The sequence below is a fragment of the Budorcas taxicolor genome, chromosome 13 (genome assembly GCF_023091745.1).
Source record: "Budorcas taxicolor isolate Tak-1 chromosome 13, Takin1.1, whole genome shotgun sequence".
Taxonomy (NCBI): domain Eukaryota; kingdom Metazoa; phylum Chordata; class Mammalia; order Artiodactyla; family Bovidae; genus Budorcas; species Budorcas taxicolor.
Genome location: NC_068922.1, coordinates 26,370,378 through 26,391,361, shown reverse-complemented (window position 1 = coordinate 26,391,361; position 20,984 = coordinate 26,370,378). Strand labels below are relative to the sequence as shown.

The 20,984-nt window shown below is 39.1% G+C and overlaps 1 protein-coding gene across 1 annotated transcript in view; it reads right to left on the bottom strand.

Moving 5' to 3' along the window:
• Positions 1–20,984, bottom strand: part of MYO3A (myosin IIIA) — a 157,301-nt gene that overhangs the window by 12,890 nt on the left and 123,427 nt on the right. Inside the window, exons 25-29 of the mRNA XM_052651153.1 lie at positions 18,292–18,403; positions 15,188–15,350; positions 13,501–13,624; positions 11,247–12,165; positions 8,667–8,811 (exon numbers count right to left, since the gene is read on the bottom strand). Of these exons, the coding sequence (XP_052507113.1) occupies positions 8,667–8,811; positions 11,247–12,165; positions 13,501–13,624; positions 15,188–15,350; positions 18,292–18,403 (1,463 nt within the window). The remainder of the gene's footprint in view (positions 1–8,666; positions 8,812–11,246; positions 12,166–13,500; positions 13,625–15,187; positions 15,351–18,291; positions 18,404–20,984) is intronic.

The window sequence follows — 20,984 nt, the reverse complement described above, 5'->3', positions numbered from 1 at the left end:
AGAACTAACAGGTCTCTTGGGGCTCCCCTGGTGGCTCAGACGATAAAGAAATCTGCCTGTAATGTGGGAGGCCTGGGTTTGATCCCTGGGTCGGGAAGATCCCCTACAGAAGAGAATGGCTACCCACCCCAGTATTCTTGCCTGGAGAATCCCATGGACAGAGGAGCCTGGCAGGCTACAGTCCATGGGGTTGCAAAGAGTCAGACAGAACTGAGTGACTAACAATAGGCCTCTTACAAAGAATTTCTGTCTTTATTTCATGATTCTTGATCTCCATCCCTGAGCGCATCTGTGCAGGAATGTCTGCACGAAAAATATTTTAAAGTTGGGCAAGGAGTGGGGTGCAGGTGCTTAGTGGGGAATGGCCTATATTCAACAGATATCTGAGCACACATTTTCTAGCGGGACTTTAAGGGTATCACTAGCTCATTACTGCATATAATAATGGGGCAACAATAATTCCTAATCCTCAGAGGTAGAAATACACAGAGAAACGGAATTGTTCCAAATCTTTCTAATCAAATCAAGTCAAATCTAATCAAATCAAAGAATATCTCATACTTATATGTGTAAGCAGCCATGACTGCCAGCATAAAACAACTCTAACCAGGATGGAGACTCACAGACGGCTAACTTCCTAGTCCCAGCCACAGCCCACTGTGTGAATAAACTTATCACAAGAGCATTCACATCCTAATGTTATCCACCTCATTCATTTTTAAATGTATGGGAAATTGCTGGATGACAAAGATCAGCTAGTTGGGAATATGTCATCATGGTGTAAGGTGTGGAACAACGCGGACCAGAGAAAAGCAGGACAATCATTCATTACTGTTATTTTTGGAATAAAACAAAAGAAAATGAGATCTTGATACATGCGATCACATTTATAGACGCCAGAGAGAAAATTTTTAAAGTAATGAATTCAAAAGAATCCTGGAATGTATGGGATGGTCACATTTACATAAAATTATAAACATGCATGAGGGAATGCGCATATTACAGATATAATCTCAAAAGGTGTTGAATTTTCAGATTTTCTGATTAATTCTTATATCTTGCAGAATTAACTTTTTTTCTTCACCAAGATAATGTGAAGCTTGGGCTGAATTATCTTAAGAGGTGTCTTCCCTTCAGCTATGACCATATAATGTGAGCAGCCAGTAGGTGAAAATTATTGAGGAATGTACTCAATAGAGTATGATCATTCAGATTAAACCTCCCCAGAATATTTAGTATTTTTTTGCCCTTGAGGTTATCAGCATACAAATATTTCAGAAAGGCACAAGTTTATTTTGCCTTCTAAATTTTTGTTCCTTAGGGGGCATACAAACATTGCCTGCCAACATCATCCTAACTCCTTAATTATAAAAGTGATATAAACATTTATAATCACAAATTACCAGCAACACATCAATGTTGGCAGTAGAACAATTAGGTTTGTGACCATTTTGGGTGACGTGCATGATACATATTAGCTCTTAAAGGTTGTTGCTATATTAAATAGCCAGAAGGTAAAACACTTATTTATATTGTAGTTCCGCTAATAATTTCATTAAGTGTTTGAGTCTGTCAGGAATGCACATTTAAAAAATAATGAAAGGACAAATCTCAACATTTTGCATTCAGAAGGCAGAAGACAGACTTAAAACTCATTGCCAATATTTGCTCTAGAAAATTAAATTTCAGCATTATTCTCATTTCATGATAATTATACTATTTTACTTAAGTAAACATGCAGAATATAATTTGCCAAAGTATCACATGTCTAAATCAGATATTAGCAGCATAGAAATGCATTGGTGTTACTGTTTCTTCCTTAAGAAATCTGTTTTTCAGTTTTGGTAAATTTCTATTCACAAATGGACAGTCTGTGAACTTGAAGCAATATAAGGAACCAGAGGAAATCTTAGAAGGGAAGAATGCTCATGGCTATGTGTTAAAGGCAGGATTCACCATAGTTTGGGTTGCAACCTGCCTTCGGGAAGCTGCTCTCTCTGCCCTTCAACTTGTCTGCCCTTCAGCCAGGCTAGGTGCGCTTGGAGAGAACTGCGTGCCGATTCCGAGTTTGTGTAGATGATTCAGTCCTTCTCTGCTCCTTGCTGCCTTGCACTGCCTCATGCTCTGAGTTCCCAGAGATATTTTCACTTCTCTTGCTCGTTCTAGATCCGACCACTTGTTTTCCTTCCTTCCTTCTTTGGAGTTTTCCTGAGGTGATGCGTTACAAGGGCAGGTGCCTCTGCTCAAAGTATCCAGAGCACTTCAGGTGTGCCTTAGTGTTCAGTGGATCTGTCTCCAGGCTCCCTGTGACCTCCTCAGAAGGCAGCTGCCAGCCCCACCCCCATTTGAACCTGCTCAACAATTACTTTGGCTCTTCCTTTCCTTTTTCCTTTTTCCCCCCTTTGATGTGGACCCTTTAAAAAGTCTTCTGAATTTGTTACAATATTGTTCCTGCGTTATGTTTTGGTTTTTTGGCCACAAGGCATATGAGATCTTAACCCCCCGACCAGGGATCGAATTTGCCACCCTCTGCACGGAGAGGCAAAGCCTTAACCACTGGACTGCCAGAGAAGTCCCCCTTTGGCTCTTTTTTCCACCAGCTGACCACCGATGCCCCAGAGCCAAGTCAGATCTGTCCTCCTACAGCTCATGGGCTTTGAGCTCTCTGTCCCCTCAGATTTGAGAACTCTGCATCAGGATCTCGTAAAGTGAGCATTTAGCTTTTCAGCTACAGTCTTAGGTTTGGGGAAGAGGTGCTCCCAGCCTGCCCCTCACATTCTCTTCTAAATTAAGGTCACAGGAGAAACAGGGGAGAATGAAGCAGCTCTGCTTGTGTGGTGAGACCCACGGACGTCCCCTCTGAACCACCATCTATCTCTTGGAAGTGCTCACTACCTATCTGTCATTTACTCCCATCTCCTCTGTTGGGCAGAGGTCATGGATTAGAATCCCCAGAGGCTAGTTAGTTTTGTTCTGGTCCATGGAGTTAGCTTCTCCCTCACTCCCAGCCATCCTGCATACATACAGGAGCACACCCCACCAGAAACACGGGGAACGCACACAATGATGCTGATGGTGGCTGAAGAGTGCCGCCTGTGCTGAGTCTCACACCGAGCCGTGAGCACGTGTCCTGCATATGACCATCCACGGGACTAAGAAGATAGTCACACAACAAAAATACATGCTTACTTGGCTGAAGAATAAGGAAAACTCAGGGGTGGCATTTAAAAAACCCCCAATAACCTCTTGGGTTTTTTTTTTTTTTCAAGATCATATTGGTCTTAATCTACCAGAAAAAAATATTTGAGTATATAGCCTAAGGTGAAAACCTACATTAATTTTTTTTCATAAGAGCCAAATTTTAGAAGATTATTTATTGACTGTTAGTCATTTTCTCCAATTGGCCTTTTAAAAAACACAGAATTCAGTTCAGTTCAGTCGCTCAGTCGTGTCCAACTGTTTGCGACCTCATGAACCACCAGCACGCCAGGCCTCCCTGTTCATCACCAACTCCCGGAGTCCACCCAAACCCATGTCTATTGAGTCGGTGATGCCATCCAACCATCTTATCCTCTGTTGTTCCCTTCTCCTCTGGCCCTCAATCTTTCCCAGCATCAGGGTCTTTTCCAATGAGTCAGCTCTTCCCATGAGGTGGCCAAAGTATTGGAGTTTCAGCTTCAACATCAGTCCCTCCAATGAACACCTAGGACTGATCTCCTTTAGGAGGGACTGGTTGGATCTCCTTGAAGTCCAAGGGACTCTCAAGAGTCTTCTCCAACACCACAGTTTAAAAGCATCAATTCTTCTGTGCTCAGCTCTCTTTATAGTCCAACTCTCATATCCAAAAAACCACTGGAAAAGCCATAGCCTTGAGTAGACAGACCTTTGTTGACAAAGTAATGTCTCTGCTTTTTAATATGCTGCCTGCTGCTCCTGCTGCTAAGTTGCTTCAGTCATGGCTGACTCTGTGCGACCCCATAGACGGCACCCCACCAGGCTCCCGCATCCCTGGGATTCTCCAGGCAAGAACACTGGAGTGGGTTGCCATTTCCTTCTCCAATGCATGAAAGTGAAAAGTGAAAGTGAAGTCACTCATGTCTCACTCTCTGCGACCCCACGGACTGCAGCCCACCAGGCTCCTCTGTCCATGGGACTCTCTAAGCAAGAGTACTGGAGTGGGTTGCCATTGCCTTCTCCAAATATACTGCCTAGGTTGGTCATAACTTTCCTTCCAAAGAGTAAGCGTCTTTTAATTTCATGGCTGCAATCGCCATCTGCAGTGATTTTGGAGCCCAGAAAAATAAAGTCAGCCACTATTTCCACTGTTTCCCCACCTAGGGATGGGACCAGATGCCATGATCTTCGTTTTCTGAATGTTGAGCTTTAAGCCAACTTTTTCACTTTCCTCTTTCACTTTCATCAAGAGGCTTTTTAGTTCCTCTTCACTGTCTGCCATAAGGGTGGTGTCATCTGCATATCTGAGGTTATTGATATTTCTCCCGGCAATCTTGATTCCAGCTTGTGCTTCCTCCAGCCCAGCGTTTCTCATGATGTACTCTGCATATAAGTTAAATAAGCAGGGTGACAATATACAGTCTTGACGTACTCCTTTTCCTATTTGGAACCAGTCTGTTGTTCCATGTCCAGTTCTAACTGTTGCTTCCTGACCTGCATATAGGTTTTTTCAAGAGGCAGGTCAGGTGGTCTGGTATTCCCATCTCTTTTAGAATTTTCCACAGTTTATTGTGATCCACACAGTCAAAGGCAAAACACAGAACAGAAGAATACTATCTGGTTTTAAACAAGCAACATTTAGCCTTTCTGGTTTTCCCCACCTCTCTGCCCTGCTCATACTTTGTAACAATAGGATAGGTGGTTCCTCTCAAGGTAAGGTGAAACACATCAATATTTTTAAAAACCCATTATTCCTTCTGAGGGCATGTCTGGTCACAGGCATGACCTTAGGAGATGGCAAGCAAGCTTTTGGTGACATAAGACAGTCTGGTAGCAAAGATGACTCATTGGAGATGGCATTCTAGTGTTCTCCCACCTGGAGGGGAAGCCCTGTGCAGGCTTCAGGAATGTTACTCAGTAGGGCATCCACCCTACTGCAGAGCAAGCACTTGGTCCCCCCTCCACCTTGGTCTCCTGGCTTCATGCAGGGGTCCCCAAATGTTTTGGCAGCAGGGACCAGTTTCGTGGAAGATGATTTTTCCATGGATGGTGGGGAGAGATGAATGGTTTCAGGATGATTCAAGTGCATTACATTTATTGTGCACTTTATTTCTATTATTTTTATTACATCAACTCCACCTCAGATCATCAGGCGTTAGATTCTGGAAGCTGGGGACCCCTGCTCTAGAGCTCTGTATTGGATGCTCTTGTTAGTGAACTACTCAACACGGGGGAAGATTAAGTGACTTATTTACAGGATTCTCATTCCAATTCTGCCGTCTTGTATCCCGTAGCTAGATTAGCTAGCAGTTCGCCAAGGTTCTTTGAAAAATGATTTTTAAGGGCTGTTTATATTCCATATATGAATGTGTCATTACTTATTAATCATTTTCTTATTGCCTAATTTTATTTTTGGCCATGTACATAATTTTTCTCTTTCAGCTCTGATTAGCTCCTTAGGCTACGTTCTTATAAGTGGGTTTACTGGGAGAATGATAGAAACTATTTCAAAGCTTTTCTTTACATATTGCTAAATCGCTTTCTGAAATGTTGAGTCTTTAGACTCACCATTAGTGTTTGAGGATAATTAAACTAGCCCATTCTCATCACTGTCATATATTTTTTCATCTCTGCCATCGTGATGAGTAAAAAACAGTAATTTGTTTTAATTTATATTTTTAATTTCTAGAATGATTCTGTATATGCTTGCTTTCCATTTGCATATGTTCTTCTATAAATAAATCAATGTCTTGTGCCCATTTTTCCATTGAGTTAGTGTTTTTCTTAACAATTTATGAGGTCATTCTACATCACATATGGCAACCATTTTTCCACTTGTTCTAAATATTTCATCCAGATAGTCTGTAGCTCTTTAACTTGAAACAATGCTTTCTAATCTCTAGAAGGTTTTAACATTTACACAGTCTAAATTGACCACTATTTTTCTCTGTAATTCCTTTGATTACTTCTTCTCATGCTTTGTTGGCTCCTAAGCAGAGACTGTGAAATAGTCAGTTCATGTTATTTGGTTTCTCTTAATTTATTTCTCACATTTAAATCATTAACATTTAAATCATTAATATGTCTGTTAATATTGGGGTATTCTGTATAAGGTAAGACTTTTATTTATCCTCCTCAAATCAGAAAAATTTAAGCATTATCAGAAAATGTAATTCGGTTCAATTCTGGTATTTGGGAGTTTATGTACTAGCCCAGTATGTCTAGTTATAAGAAATTTTTTAAAATATACTAGATATTTAAGAAGGTATTTTCTCTATGTGGTATGAAAGTATAAATAAACTATGTGAATTTACTTTGTTGACTATATTATTTTATCAAATATGCTATGTAATTTCCCTTTGAATTGATCTCATGTCGCTAAGTAATATGGTGTCAAAATATGTTTAAAAAAACTGTTTTCAGTGCTGCAGACATGCTTAGTCTTTTTTTTCATGCATTTTTAAATATGAAATTTAACAGGAAGTTAGAGAGAAATATACTGTTCATTGCTTGCTGCTTCCATGGAAGCTCCATGTCTTCTGTAGTTTAGAACAGATAAAAATTATAGAATGAGAAGACATAATTTGGGTGCAAAAAATTTAGCTGTTTCCATTTAAAGCTTCTAAGTCAACTGTTTTGCCAGAATTAAATCCATTAACTCACCAAAAATCAGTAACTCAGTGTAAACCTATGTTAGGCAAATTGATCTTTTATGTTAGCATTTAATATAATTAAAATGATAAACATAAATGATACTCACTGATAAGGTTGTAAATAAAATCATTTGTTTTTGGATACTGAAGGTTGTTGTTATGAAAGATTTGGGGGGAATTAGTATTATTTCCTTTTTTAAAGATTTTTTTAATGTAGACCATTTTTAAAGTCCTTTTTGAATTTGTTTCAATATTGCTTCTGTTTTACGTTTTGGTGTTTCAGCTGCAAGGCATGTGGGATCTTAGCTTTGCAACCAGGGATTGAACTGACACCCCCCTGGATTGGAAGGCGAAGTCTTAATCACTGGAAGTGATTAATTTCTAATGAAGGCAGAATAGTAGCAAATAAGTTTAGGAAGACAAGCGCTCACTGGAGTATGTTGGGTGTGAAGCAATATAACTGCTGATCTCTTTACTTTCTACTCTTAATTTAAAATATGCCTATAAAATATATGAACCAACATTATTTGAGCTACTTGGCCTTCACATGAATGTAAATATATTTACAGATGCATGTAAAGATATATTCTTGGATAGTTTGCAAAATGCATTTCTAGGGGCCAGCATTTAAAATGCTAGGCATACCTAAAAAAATACAAAATCTGCACCATAACACCTGAAAATATTAGGACTACCACATGAATCTAGATGCCATAAAAACTTAGAAATAAACAGAAGCAACACAAAAGTATTTTCATTCTATCTGCTCTGTGTAGGCATAGCAAGGGGCTGCCATGATGCAGAGCTGAATTTACGGATGGTATTGTGCAATGAAGCATGGGGATTACGGTAGTGCCCTTATTTGTTAACCTTGCAGCACATTAAAAAATTATAGCCTGTTGGACAGTCATAGCCTCTTTGTGAAAGAGAGAAAGAAAATATGCTTTTGTGTTACCAGGGTATATTTTTCCTACAATTAATCTTTTTCTTCTCTTCACAATGGTCAACACAAATTGCCAGGTTCACCATAATTAAGAAGAAAATCATCTCCCCCCGAAAAAAGAGCAACTCTGCACATTATTCAAAGAAATAGTGCGATGTCATTGTACACTTCTGAATACAACATCATAGACTCTGTGATCAAATGGCCATTCTCCAGTTATATAAATCCTGTACCATATTTCTCTCAAGGAAAATGCAGGTGCAGTTAGGTCCTATCAAATTCAATGTATAACAATTTTATCAAAACAAAGACATAAAACAAGCAGTTGGTTGACTATTTTATTTTTAAACTTCATACTTAGTTTATACTTAGTTCCTCAGTTTTCATTTGGACATTATTTACTGGTTTAGGGAATGGGGGAAGAGTGTGACTTAGGTTAATAAGGAGAAATTTTAATAGTGCATCTAGGTCTGTGAATTTGAACCTTCTAGATTCATACCTTCTACTTAATGTACAGATTTCAACAGAAGAAATAGATATATTTCACTTGTTTGTTCCCTCATCAAAATTGTACCTTGCTCTCTGCCTCCCACCCTCAACTTCATCCCTTTCTATTTCCTCCTGATGTCCTAAGCCAAATTCTAGTTAAAGTGTATATAAAGGAGGGAAAAAGAAAAAAACAAAAAGAATGAAATCAGAAGAGGTAGGAGATATATGGAATATTCTGGAAAAGTGTGTATCAACATAAAAAAACATGAACTGAAATGAAGGTTCCTGCGAAGATAGAACACAGTCACTTCAAATCTTCCACAGAATAAAGGTAGGCAACTAACAAACAAATCAAGCCTCTGGCTTTGCCTGTCCCTTCTGGAAGTTCCAACTCTACCCATTTTTACCTGAGATGCACTGATGAGAAGAAAATCGTCTAGTAATTGGTTTATGAGGATAGACTCCAAAATAAAGAGGCTTCAGTTGCTCTGACAAGATCATTTCATTCAGTTTTTTCTGCAGAATGAAATATTCTTCAGATAGCTTTGAGACCTAAAAAAGAAGGTCAGGTGTCCAGTTAAATCAAGGAAAGGACTTCAGCCATCTCCACAGACACCCTGGGGATCTGATCAATCTCTGATCGGCTCCCTGTGGGGTTCTCATGTCCTTCTCCGGGACTCACCCTGACCCTGCAGCAGGTCAGAGTGCTCACTTGATGAAACCTCCTGTTCTGTACACCATCTCACATTTTCCAATCCAAACTGCCAAACACATCACCCTCCAGAAGCGTTCTCTGCTGGTAACTCCATCCTGGAGTCTCTGTGCTCTGTCTTCCCCCCTTAACCATTCTGCTGCCCTGGCTTTTTTTTTCCCTGAGGAACCCGTCTGCTGACTTAGATTATATTAACTCCCTCCTTTCCTGTCCAGGCTTCTTCACTTGGCTTTATTTTTTAATTTTTAAAAAAACTTTTTATTTTGCATTGGGGTATAGCTGATTAACGTTGTTGTGACCGTTTCAGGTGAACAGCGAGGGGACTCAGCCATCCATGTACATGTATCCATTTTCCCCCAAACTCCCCTCCCATCCAGGCTGCTCCCTGCGCTGCACAGTATGTCCTTGTTGGTTATCCATTTAAAATATACCAGAGTGTACATGTCCATCCCAGACTCCATAACCATCCCTTTCCCCCATCCTTCCCCCAGCAATCATAAGTTCGTTCTCTAAGTCTGTGAGTCTGTTTCTGATTTGTGAGTTCATTTGCATCATTTATTTTTTGATCCACATATAAGGGATGTCATATCATAGGGCTACTTTTTTCCTCGTTCCATCTGGGCCCCTCTCTCTACCCTGTCTGATAACACAACCTGCTAGGTTGAAGTGAGGCTCCTACTTTTCCGTCTCTACCACTGCTCCCGAGAGCACTGTCCATCTCCAGGGTATTATTAGGCAGCTCTAGGTAGATGCCCAGCTACTATACATCTCCTGAATGTCTCAGTCCCAGAGCAGGTCAGGGCCCTAATCTCTGCTTTGGTCTTTAGAGTGAGCATGTTAATCACAGGAAAGGAAAGGCTGCATGTATATTAAACTCATTATTTCCATGTGCTTAAACCGAAAAGGACAGGAAGAGGGTGAATTTATCAATGACTGGTCTATGAATAGCTAGAGACTGGAGATGTTCAGGGCACATCTATAGCAGTCTGGGGGCGTCCACAGGCAGTTACTGTGTTTCTTGTGGGCTCAGCCACCATCAGACAATAAGTAGAGATTAGGGACTCAGGAGTAATAGGTGATAACCAATTGTGACATTTCTAACCCATTATGCTATTTCTTCTATGATTTCATACACTATTGACTCCCCTGGTAGTACATATTCATTTACAATATGCATTTTAGAGGTCATCTAGTGACACTCCTTCACTTTACACAGGAGAATACAAGGGTGCTGACACCTAAAGGGATCTTCTCAAGGTCAAATACCTAGAAAGAGAGAGAGCCTGAAGAGGGCAGGGACAAGGCCGTCCCCGTGATCTCTCTGTAGCACTAATTTATCAGAGTTCCATGTACAGTAAGTCCCCTACATACAAACCTTCAAGTTGTGAACTTTCAAAGATGCAAACGTGCTTTCACATGTCCAATCACGTAAGGTCACATGTCTGGCATACATTGTCACGTGCGTGCACCCTCTTCAAGCAGCTCTGCTTTTGTGTACTTTACTGTACAGCACTGTGTAGAGTCCACTACTGCAGTATCCTTCCTTATTGCCGGTTCACTCGATGCCAGCCCCTGCAGGCCAGCTGTTGTATGGTACTACTCTACTTTTCAAGGTACTGTACTGTAAGATTAAAAATGTTTTTATTTTTTGTTTGTTTTATATATTATTTGTGTGAAAAGTATTGTAAACCTGTGACATTACAATATATATAGCTGATTGCATTAGTTGGGTACTTAGGCTAACTCTGTTGAACTTAGGAACAAACTGGACTTACGAACACACACTTGGAATGGAACTCCTTTGTATCTGGGGGACTTACTGTACCCTCACAAGTTCTACTGCCCCTTTTACAAACAGCTGAAACACACCTACGAACAGCATGAGATATTCTTCAAGAGGGAATTTTCCTTTGTGATTTTTGTTTATGGTTCCTCATTGTTGTTATGATAGAACATGCAGATGTTCATCTTTACTGCACACGTGTTCAGTAATGGTACTCACCTGATTCTGGTGCATAATTATTAGTAGGCTGTATCACTCAATAACTAGTCTCTTTACTATACTAGATTTCTACCATATTTTATACTGTTTTTATCATAGAAAATTGTTTTAAAATATATGGCTATTTGAATAGCACAGCCTCTGAAATATTTTATTGAAAGGTTTGCAGTCTCATCAAAACAGATGAAACAGTTACCAATTGTTTGTTTAAACTCAGTTATTGTGGAGTTCCTAGAGATCTGTACTAGTAAACACATCTGTTCATTTACGTACCTGTTTTGAAAAAATTGCCAAATCACACGCTTCTTTTTCTGAAACTGCTTTTGCATCTTTATAACTCTTCATCCCAATGTTACAGGAGTCCTTAAGTTTTGTGGGGTAGGAATACAAATTGTGAGTATTTCTTGCTACTTCTGCCGGTGTTGCACCGACCTTTTGATTTCTAAAAGAAGACATCCTGTCCTTCCGTAACTGCTGCCTCCTCTTGTAGCCCCGGTATTTGCTCTGAATGAACACCGCGGCTCTGTCTTCTTCCTGGGCTTGCACGGCTGGTTTCACCTGCCTCTCCTGGACCGCCCCGTGGCTCAGATGGCTCCTCTGACGGCTGCATACAGGTGCATTCTGGGTGATCACAGATGTCTTCTTTTCTTTGTCCTTGCTATTTTCATTTTGACAAACCGACCTCTGGCTGAGACAAGGGTCCATCGTCTTTTTGCAAGAAGGCTTGTTAGGACCTGGAGTCTCCCTGTCTGCTGACCAAAGTCCTGGGTAACTTGGCCTTTCTGATAGGGCCTTCTGTTCTAGATATGCTGCTTTCAAGTCCTCGAAATTCCTTTCCTCTGTGTACTTCTGATAAGAATTCTGGACCACTGTGTCCTCCTTTCCTGTTTTCCTTCTCTCACTATTTTCTTCCAAGTCTTTCATATACTTGTTACTGGTGTTTGCTTCTGCCCAAGCATCCTGCACCAGATATAGTTCTTGCTTAGCCTCTTCCTCATACGTGTTGTTCATTTTTTTCTGAGTCTGATATCCTCTGTTGTTACTTTCCACAGCATTCGTGGCTGCCCCCTCAGCTTTGAAAGTACAAATCTTCACCACAGATGTATTCCCTTTATTATTAATATTTGGGGCTGGAATGACGGTTTCATTAGCAGAGACTGAATTCTCTGTCTGTTTCTTCACAAAAGATTCCCTGTGTAAAATATATTGCATCAGAATATATGATACTAAACCAGAGTTTATTACCTTGTTCAGTAACAGCACATGCCATGTTGGGAGAAAAGCAAAAGAGGCAAAAAAAAACTCAAAATTTAAAACTTATCATGTCATAATAATCAAGTGTTTCCCCAAACTGTCCTCTCTATGGACAACTGTGATGGCTACTCAGATAATGAGAAAACCAGCATCAACTTAAGAGTGAGAAATAACCTAGCATAATTTCACTTGCTGAGGTATCAAAATTCTAGGAATTTAATCACTTCAAAGAGAAAAACCAATATCGCATATTAATACATACACATGAAACCTAGAAACATGGTATGCTGCTGCTACTGCTGCTAAGTCGCTTCAGTCGTGTCCGACTCTGTGCAACCCCTTGGACTGCAGCTTACCAGGCTCCTCCGTCCATGGGATTTTCCAGGCAAGAGTACTGGAGTGGGGTGCCATTGCCTTCTCCAGAAACATGGTATAGATGAACTTATTTGCAGGCAGGGACAGAGATGCAGATGTAGAGAATGGACAGGACATGGGGTGAAAGGGGATGGAATGAAGAGAATGGAACTGATGTATCTGGACTGCCCTGTGTAAAATAAATGGCTAATGGGAACTTGCGGTATAGCACACGGAGCTCAGTTCAGGGCTCTATGATGACCTAGGTGAGTAGAATGAAGGAGGGGATATGAAGAAGATCCAAGGCGGAGGAGATACATGTATAAATACAGCTGATTCACTTCATTGTGGAGCAGAAACTAATGCAACATTGTAAAGCAACTACATCCCAATTAAAAATAAAGAGGTATGTCTTTTTTCAAAGTACCTACAGTGAGAAGTGCGTAAACTATATAGTGTAGAAACTATATCTAGATTTGAGACCAGTATTGGGGATGTTCATTAGGCTGGCATGCTGTACTTTGATAACCTCTACATATACGGATCACAGAAAATATCTTACAAAATTAAAGGAAAAGCAGTGTTCCTGCTACAGTTCATGATCTTGTAATATGCTGGCCAAAATTTCACAGCTGTGCCTTTATTAATATCCTTTCCAAAGGATCCTTGGAATGATTTTCCCTTATCTTGAAAATAAGATCCTTTTTAAGAAGGAAAGTGTGGTCGTTGGAATGAAATGCCAACAAACTCTCAAATAGAATAAAGGACACAGAAGTGGTCACGGGGTGTCCACTGACATTTGATACCTCACTGTTAGGAACCCGGTTAGGTATGAGAAGGACCGTGGGCTTTATTTCATGACTTTCCAGTGTGAAAAATCTATAATGTCAAGACAGTATAAGAATGAGTATTATTTTACCTTTTATTTGCAAAGTTTTTCTTGTAGTCACATTCCTGGTCTTGAGCCTGAATGGTTTTTACTGCTGTGTTTTTTGTGTTAACAATTTCATTCCTTTGTTTCCTGGCTAGATGGCCTCTTGCCGCTGAAACATACGAAGCCCAGAGTAATGTTAATTATAATACATAATAAATATTACTTCAATGGGTAGAAACAAATGAGTTTTGACCATCAACGTCAAAGAGGAAAATGAAATTAATGACTACAAATAGAATAGGTTCGTAAAAAATATGGGACTCATTAACAGGACTGTTCCAGATGACAAGCTTTAGCAAGAAAATAATTAAAGTACCTTTCATGTTAAGGGGAGTATTAATATGAAACTAAAATGATAGAGATGACCTCAGCTGATGAAAAAGACAAAATGGACTCACTCATTTATTTAAAATCTGCTGATGTTTATGTTCCTTTCATTTTTGCCATGTTCAAACTATTCATGGGAGAAAACCCCTATTATCTAAGTACATGGCTTGGAACTTTTGGCCAATTATCTTTAGAGCCAGATATATTTCAAAATTCAGATTTAAAGTTTTAAAAAAATTTTTAGAAAAGTAATTCAGGACAAATTAACATATATTCGGTAACATTCCCCATGGTGATTCAGCATTCCATAATCAAACACATGATTATTTTGCCAGAAAAACACATAATTGTTACTAACTGGGATGAATAAAGGCCTATGAATATTAGGTCATGTTTCACTTTCAACTGAGTTATGAAAAATCTCTTTTCTCAGTGTTTTATGAAGTTTGGAATTGAGGATAAAGAATTAAATCTCAGTTACAGGGTTTTCATTTTTGATGACCCAGTGAGTCATCAAAAGGGCTTAAAAGCTGATGAGCTTTTACAGGTTGACAGAAGTGGACCTCGAATCTCTTGAATGTTAGTCAGCTGCTCTGCCCACCATGGTAGTGTTCTTCAGAATGTAGGTTGCAAATAAATGGTGGATCATAAAATCGATTTACTGGGCCAAATCTAGCATCTAGAAATGAAATGGAATAAATCAGAATAGTAAACTATCAGAGTGCATTGTGCATAGTATGTATATTGGGTTACAGAGTAAAATACACTTCTTATTATGGATATTTAGTTGAAAGTCTTTAAAAGATACTGAATCAAGCCATGCTGGATTCTAAATTTTGCTTCTTACAGAAAAACAGAAAGTGAAATCCAAACTCTATTAATATGTTTAATAAAAACTTGTGAAATATGACTATAAATATTCTTTCCCTATGGCTAATACAAAGAAATGGATGCCCTTTAACAAAATGAGATTTCATTAATTTGTCAAAAAGTATGGCAAGTGTAACCTTTGGAATAAAATAGGGAAAATGACATTGTCCAATGGGTTATAATAATATGATTCTTGAAATGTACAATTAATTCAGTATCTTGCACAATAGGTCAATTGTGTTTCATTGTGACAGCAAATTTAAAAATTATTCTGTTTAAAACAAAACATTTATTCAGATATTAAAAGTGTCAATCTCTAAAACAACCATTCAGATTTAATACAGAGAAAATATCAATTGAAATTAAACACAAAACCTACATAAGACTGCAGGTTTGTAAGTAAGATTTGATTTCATGCCTACATCTAAACATAGCGTTATATTTTGTTACACAGTGAGGTGCTCTGAGTGGTTACCTGATTGTATTATTATAGCGCTCTCTTTCCTTTTCTCCTGTAATTTTTGGTATCTTCTTGAACCCAAGAATCCTCTGACACAGGCTTGAATCAAAATCAGCTTGTCAATGGCTTCCTTTCGCATTAAATTTAACTGTTCCACATGATAATACTTAAGGAACACCTTAAAAGAATTAAAATAAAATGCAAATAAAACTATGGCATGCAGGTATGAAACAGTCATGTGGTGCTCAGAAGACCAGATTATGTTCAAAATATTTTTTTGACTTTGGAAATCACTATCTTTTGCTTCTTTGGCCTGGATGTTGCTATCACCTTATAGATTTTTATGTTTGAAGACAGTCCCTCTTTGAGGTCGCAAAGAGTCTGACACGACTGAACGACTAACACTTTCACTGTCACATAGTTTAACAATCATACTGTTTCTCTGCAATAGGTATCCAGCTTTTGTTGGATGGCCCAGTATGAGTGGAAGATATCAAACTCTTTCATCAAAGTTTTAGCAATAGATACTCTGGACAAAGCTAATTTTTATGGTATTTTGAAAGGAAACAATTAAACTCCCCAAACTTAAAAATTCTTACAAACCTATTTGTAAGAGAGAGGACAATTATAGTTATAGGAGCTCATTCACCAGTTGCTTACTGAGACCTATGCTATATACTTTCTGCAAGGATACCGGGGGCATTGCCCTCAGGGGCTCACGGAGTTGTCAGTGGAGAGACTAAGGCAGAGAGAGGGTCCCATGGAGAATGAACAACTTTCTCCCTGGACCCAGTGGCCACTGTAAAGACTTGGAGGGCTGATTTTCAATGATTCTAAAATCAAAATGAATGGAAGCAACAGGGGAGCCTGAAGACTTGGAGTTGTTCTCAGCTAAGAGCTTTTAGCCTCCCCCAGGAAACAGGAAGGTATATTTTTTCTTTTAATGGTTGAGCGTATTAATGAAAATCACCTCAAAGAGAGTTGATTGAATCCACTAAGAAAGTCACTTAAATTCAAATTTAAGAGCTGAGTCATGAGACCTGGTGACCCTGACTACAGAACTCTCCCAGTACTTTGAAGCTTGGCACCAAGGGCCAACAGTTTAACGTTACAGGTCTTGACTGAATTTAGTTTTAATTTCTACAAGACTCTAGACATTAATATATTTAGTCCATTCTACTGTTGACAATTCATTTAAAATTCAATCTATCTAAAAAGGTCATTTTTTTTTTTTTTTGCACAACATTAGAAATGTTCTTATATTGTATCCATCCTAATGAGTTGGAAAAGGTGAAGTGGAAAAATACAAATAGCTTTAAAATGCTACTTAAATATCATGAAAAACTGGAACTGCAAAGGCCATTTTACAAGTTAAAACTCCATTTGAAGTTAGGCATGTGTTTCAGACCATAAATCATGAGATTTCAGCCAGAAAAATTCATCTTTGTGAGAATCTGGAAGAACATGGTGTGAGAAAAATACAGATTAAAAAATATCTTTCTAATGCTCAGAAATTACCCTCACTAAATACTAAGGTAAATATAGACTACTGAATATGGAATATGGGCTTCCTTGATAGCTCAGTTGGTAAAGAATCCACCTGCAATGTGGGAGACCCTGGTTCAATTCCAGTGAGAAGATCCGCGAGAGAAGGGATAGGCTACCCACTCCAGTATTCCTGGGCGTCCCCTGTGGCTCAGTTGGTAAAGAATCTGCCCGTAATGCGGGAGACCTGGGTTTGATCCCTGGGTTGGGAAGATCCCCTGGAGACGGGAAAGGCTACCCACTCCAGTATGCTGGCCTGGAGAATTCCTTGGACTGCTTAGTCCATGGGGTCACAAAGAGTTGGACATGACTGAGCAACCTTCACATCACTGAATATGGAGAACACTCAGTATAAGATAAAACACTTAAAAATGCCCTAAATTTTTACAGGACTAACTTGTCTTTTTTAAAATAATTTTTATGGGAGTATAGTTAGTTGATTTACAATGTTGTATTAGTTCTTGCTGTACAGCAAAGTGAATCAGTTACAAGAAAGACAAACATCATATGATATTGCTTATATGTGGAATTTTAAAAATATAGTACAAATGAACTTATTCACAAAACAGAAACAGAGTCACAGATGTAGAAAACTAATAGTTATCAAGGAGGAAATGAGTGGGGGGATAAATTAGGAGACTGGGATTGACAAACAGATACTACTATGTGTAAAATAGATAACCAACAGGCCTAAATTTTCTCATCTGAACATTATGAAAATCCTAGCTTTTCATCTGAACATTATGAAAATCCTGTCCCACACCTCCTGCAGCTAATACAAATTTCTTGGAAAATGTGGAGTTTCAGTCCACATCTATGGTGTGGCTGATAGCAGTTACGCTTGAGTGGTCAATCTGAGTACATCTGCCTTAGCTTGGCTCTTTCTCCTTCCTCCCCAGTGATACATTTCGTGTCCTCCCAGGACCGGCACCATGTTTTATCTCCTTATCTCCATGTTGTTCCTAATGCTCTGAGGATATCTGAGAAGCAAATGCATCCTTTTTCCAAGAACCCATCTGTCTTACTTCCATATTCAAAATGGATTATGATTTTGTACTTCATTCTTTAAGGAATTAAGTAAGCTAAGATCTCATAGGCTCTCAAATTTGATCCATAAACATTCCAGTATCCAAATCCTATAGTGAATCTAGTAATAACATTTCACTCCAGATAAATTTCAAGTTTACAACAGAAACAGATTTGAGAATTAGGGAAAAAAGAAAAACAGAATCCTACTGAATTCATTATGATTTTCAACAGCTTTCTGACTATATTTGGTGGTAATAAAACAGAGAAAATTAAAAATTTTCTAGACTCATATGTTCCAGCCTTTTGGGGATAAATCTTCAAGATATATTTTTCTTGAATTTATTAAAAGAAATCTATATGAGAGCAAAACATTTGATTCTGAAGAAAGAAACCTTTATGAATTTATCAATTTTCTTTCCCTATTACAAGCTAGAGATTCTATAACATGAAAAGCCAAGATATTTTCTATCATTGCAATATGTAGTTTTCCATACATCCACTATAAGTATTACTTTTTTTCCTTGAAAATTACATGAAAACATTACTTTGGTTTTCCCAAGAGCCCAGTTATCAAGACCAGCTTTTTCCAAAATGGCGGCACATGTGTCAGGGCTCAACGGAGGCTGTTCACACCACTTGTAGCAGAGAATCTGGTACCTTTGAAAGGGAGAAAGGGCTGGTTAGTATTTCATAAAAGTTCAGAGTCTCAGGAGCCTAGTGGGTCCTTCAGGCTTCTTAGAACAATTCTTCAGTAAACTGAATTCCAGACTGACTACTTGCGTAATTTGTGCTTTCCACTTCAGTGATTCCTTTTCAACGTATGATCTTTCAGTGATAAGCCTTCGCCGTTTTTTTTTTCCATCCTAATCCTAAGTGTTCTTTCCTTGTGTCCCCAAAATTCCCATCCCACCCTGGCCTCCCATTTTTCCTTCTCCCTCTCGGTCTCTTCAGCAGGCCTCATGTTGAGACTTGCTGCTTAAATGTTAGATTTTTCTGAGTTCTGTTTCTTTCTAAGCTCTGTCCATATGTGTCTCATCTACATGCACGGCTCTGACTGTTCCCTATATGTGATGATTCCTATACATACATCCTCAGCCCTGTTTTCATAAACAGGAAACACATTACTCCTGGCTGCCTGCTAAACACCCCCACCTACTTATGCCACAGACACTTTAGACTCAGCAAAATGCATCACGTTTTCTTTCTTCTGCTAGTGCCTATCTCCACGAATGATGTCAACCCTTCTTAAAAGTGAAAGTTGCTCAGTCGTGTTTGACTCTTTGCGACCCCATGGACCATACAGTCCATGGAATTCTCCAGGCCAGCATACTGGAGTGGCTAGCCTTTCCCTTCTCCAGGGGATCTTCCCAACCCAGGGATCGAACCCAGGTCTCCTGCATTGCAGGTGGATTCTTTACCCTTCTTAAAAAGGCTCTAAAACTAGGAATCTGTGCGTCATCCTAGATTCTCCCCTATTCTTCACTCACTGTATCCAACCAGCTTGTGCTTTGTTGTGCCTCTTGATTTAAAGCCAACATACTGACTCTACTTTGTTTTTATGAGTTCACTTCAAGGTTTATATGGTGGCATTTGAGACCAGAGCACAGAAGGTATTAAGTAATTTGGGGAGTTTGGGACTGAAGCAAAAATAATAATGAAGATCATCATAGCTGAAATGTACTGTCCACATTTGGTTATATCTGTAGCCTTCCTAAATATTGCATCATTCAGTGCTCATAACCACCTATACAGTAGATGTTAACTAACATCATCACCCTTATCCGCAGATGGGAAGACTGAAGCCTGAATGTTACTCAAGTGATGCTGAACAAGGTCACACGTTTAGTATAAGTGGCAGAACTGGGATTCAAATCTGGATTTTCTCACTTTAAGGCATGTGTACTTCTCCCTTCGCTAAATTCTATTTGTGTTAGAGCTCTGAAAGCCAAACAATTGTGCATTGGTGACTGCTGGAAAAATAGATCCAACTTCAGTAGCTTTTTAGTATAATATAAGGGCTCATTAGAAATAACTACAGTAAAACCCCAGTGTCTTGTACAAAGTAAGTTAATGTTGTGTGTCTTCCTTTAGGATTATCTCTTTGTCACACAACAGAAGAGTTTATCCATAACAGAACAGACAAAGGGTCTGATGATTTTACATCTTACAAGGCAGGTTAATCAAAGGATAAGGCTGGACAGGGAGGGTTATTTAGTCCTATTTACACCTCCACAGGGCCTTTGCAAACTGTCCTGCCTTCCTAAGAGTCTATGCCAATTCAGATGACAGTTTTCAAACTTGTGACAGAGAAAAGGCTTATTAGCCTTTATTTCTGGAGCTTTCTAGATTCAGAACAACTATTCACATGTTCTCCAGAAATTTAGTTTTTTCCCTTATTCACTTATCATGTAGTAGTTTGCTATTCTATAATAGCATGGGATTGGAAGCATATTTAAAAACTTATTCTCACTTCTGACCTTCCAAATAAGTACTGCTCAATCGCTCAGTCATGTCCAACTCTTTGTAACTCCATGAACTGTAGCCCGCCAGGTTACTCTATCCATAGGATTCTCCAGGCAAGAATACTGGAGTGGGTTGCCATTTCCATCTCCAAAATAAGTAATACAATACATCAACTACAAAATCATCAAGAAAATAGGTTCAGCTCTTCGGGAGTCCATGTTGTAAAACCATGGATAGTTTTGAAACTATTGGTTTAGTCCAGCATTCAGGGCTCTCTCTTCATAACATTAACCTGATCGGTTTTCCCATTTGATCCCATCTTTATCACTCCTGTCACTTCACTAACACACACTGCTGAACCAGTCTCACCCATGTCCCTCTGGTTTTTGGAGCACCAACCTGTACACAGAGATGGCCCCTTCCTGTCTTCTCTACAAACCATGCCCCCCACCAGATCTCAGTGCAGCGCTTTTTCTTGATATTCTCTCTTATCAGCCTTCATGGAGATCATCCTTCACTTTACTAAACTCTTACACTACAAACCATCTCTTTGGATCTTGGTATTTATTACCCTGCACTGTTTACTAACTTTCCACATCTATGGGTCTGAGAATGCTAACAGGATTTTTCATTCTTGAGGACCAAGTAAGTGTTACAATTCACTGTCTTCCAGACTAGATGTGAAAGTGAAAGTGTTAGTCGCTTAGTCATGATTGACTCTTTGCGACCCCATGGACTGTAGCCTGCCAGGCTCCTCTAGGAATACTGGAGTGGG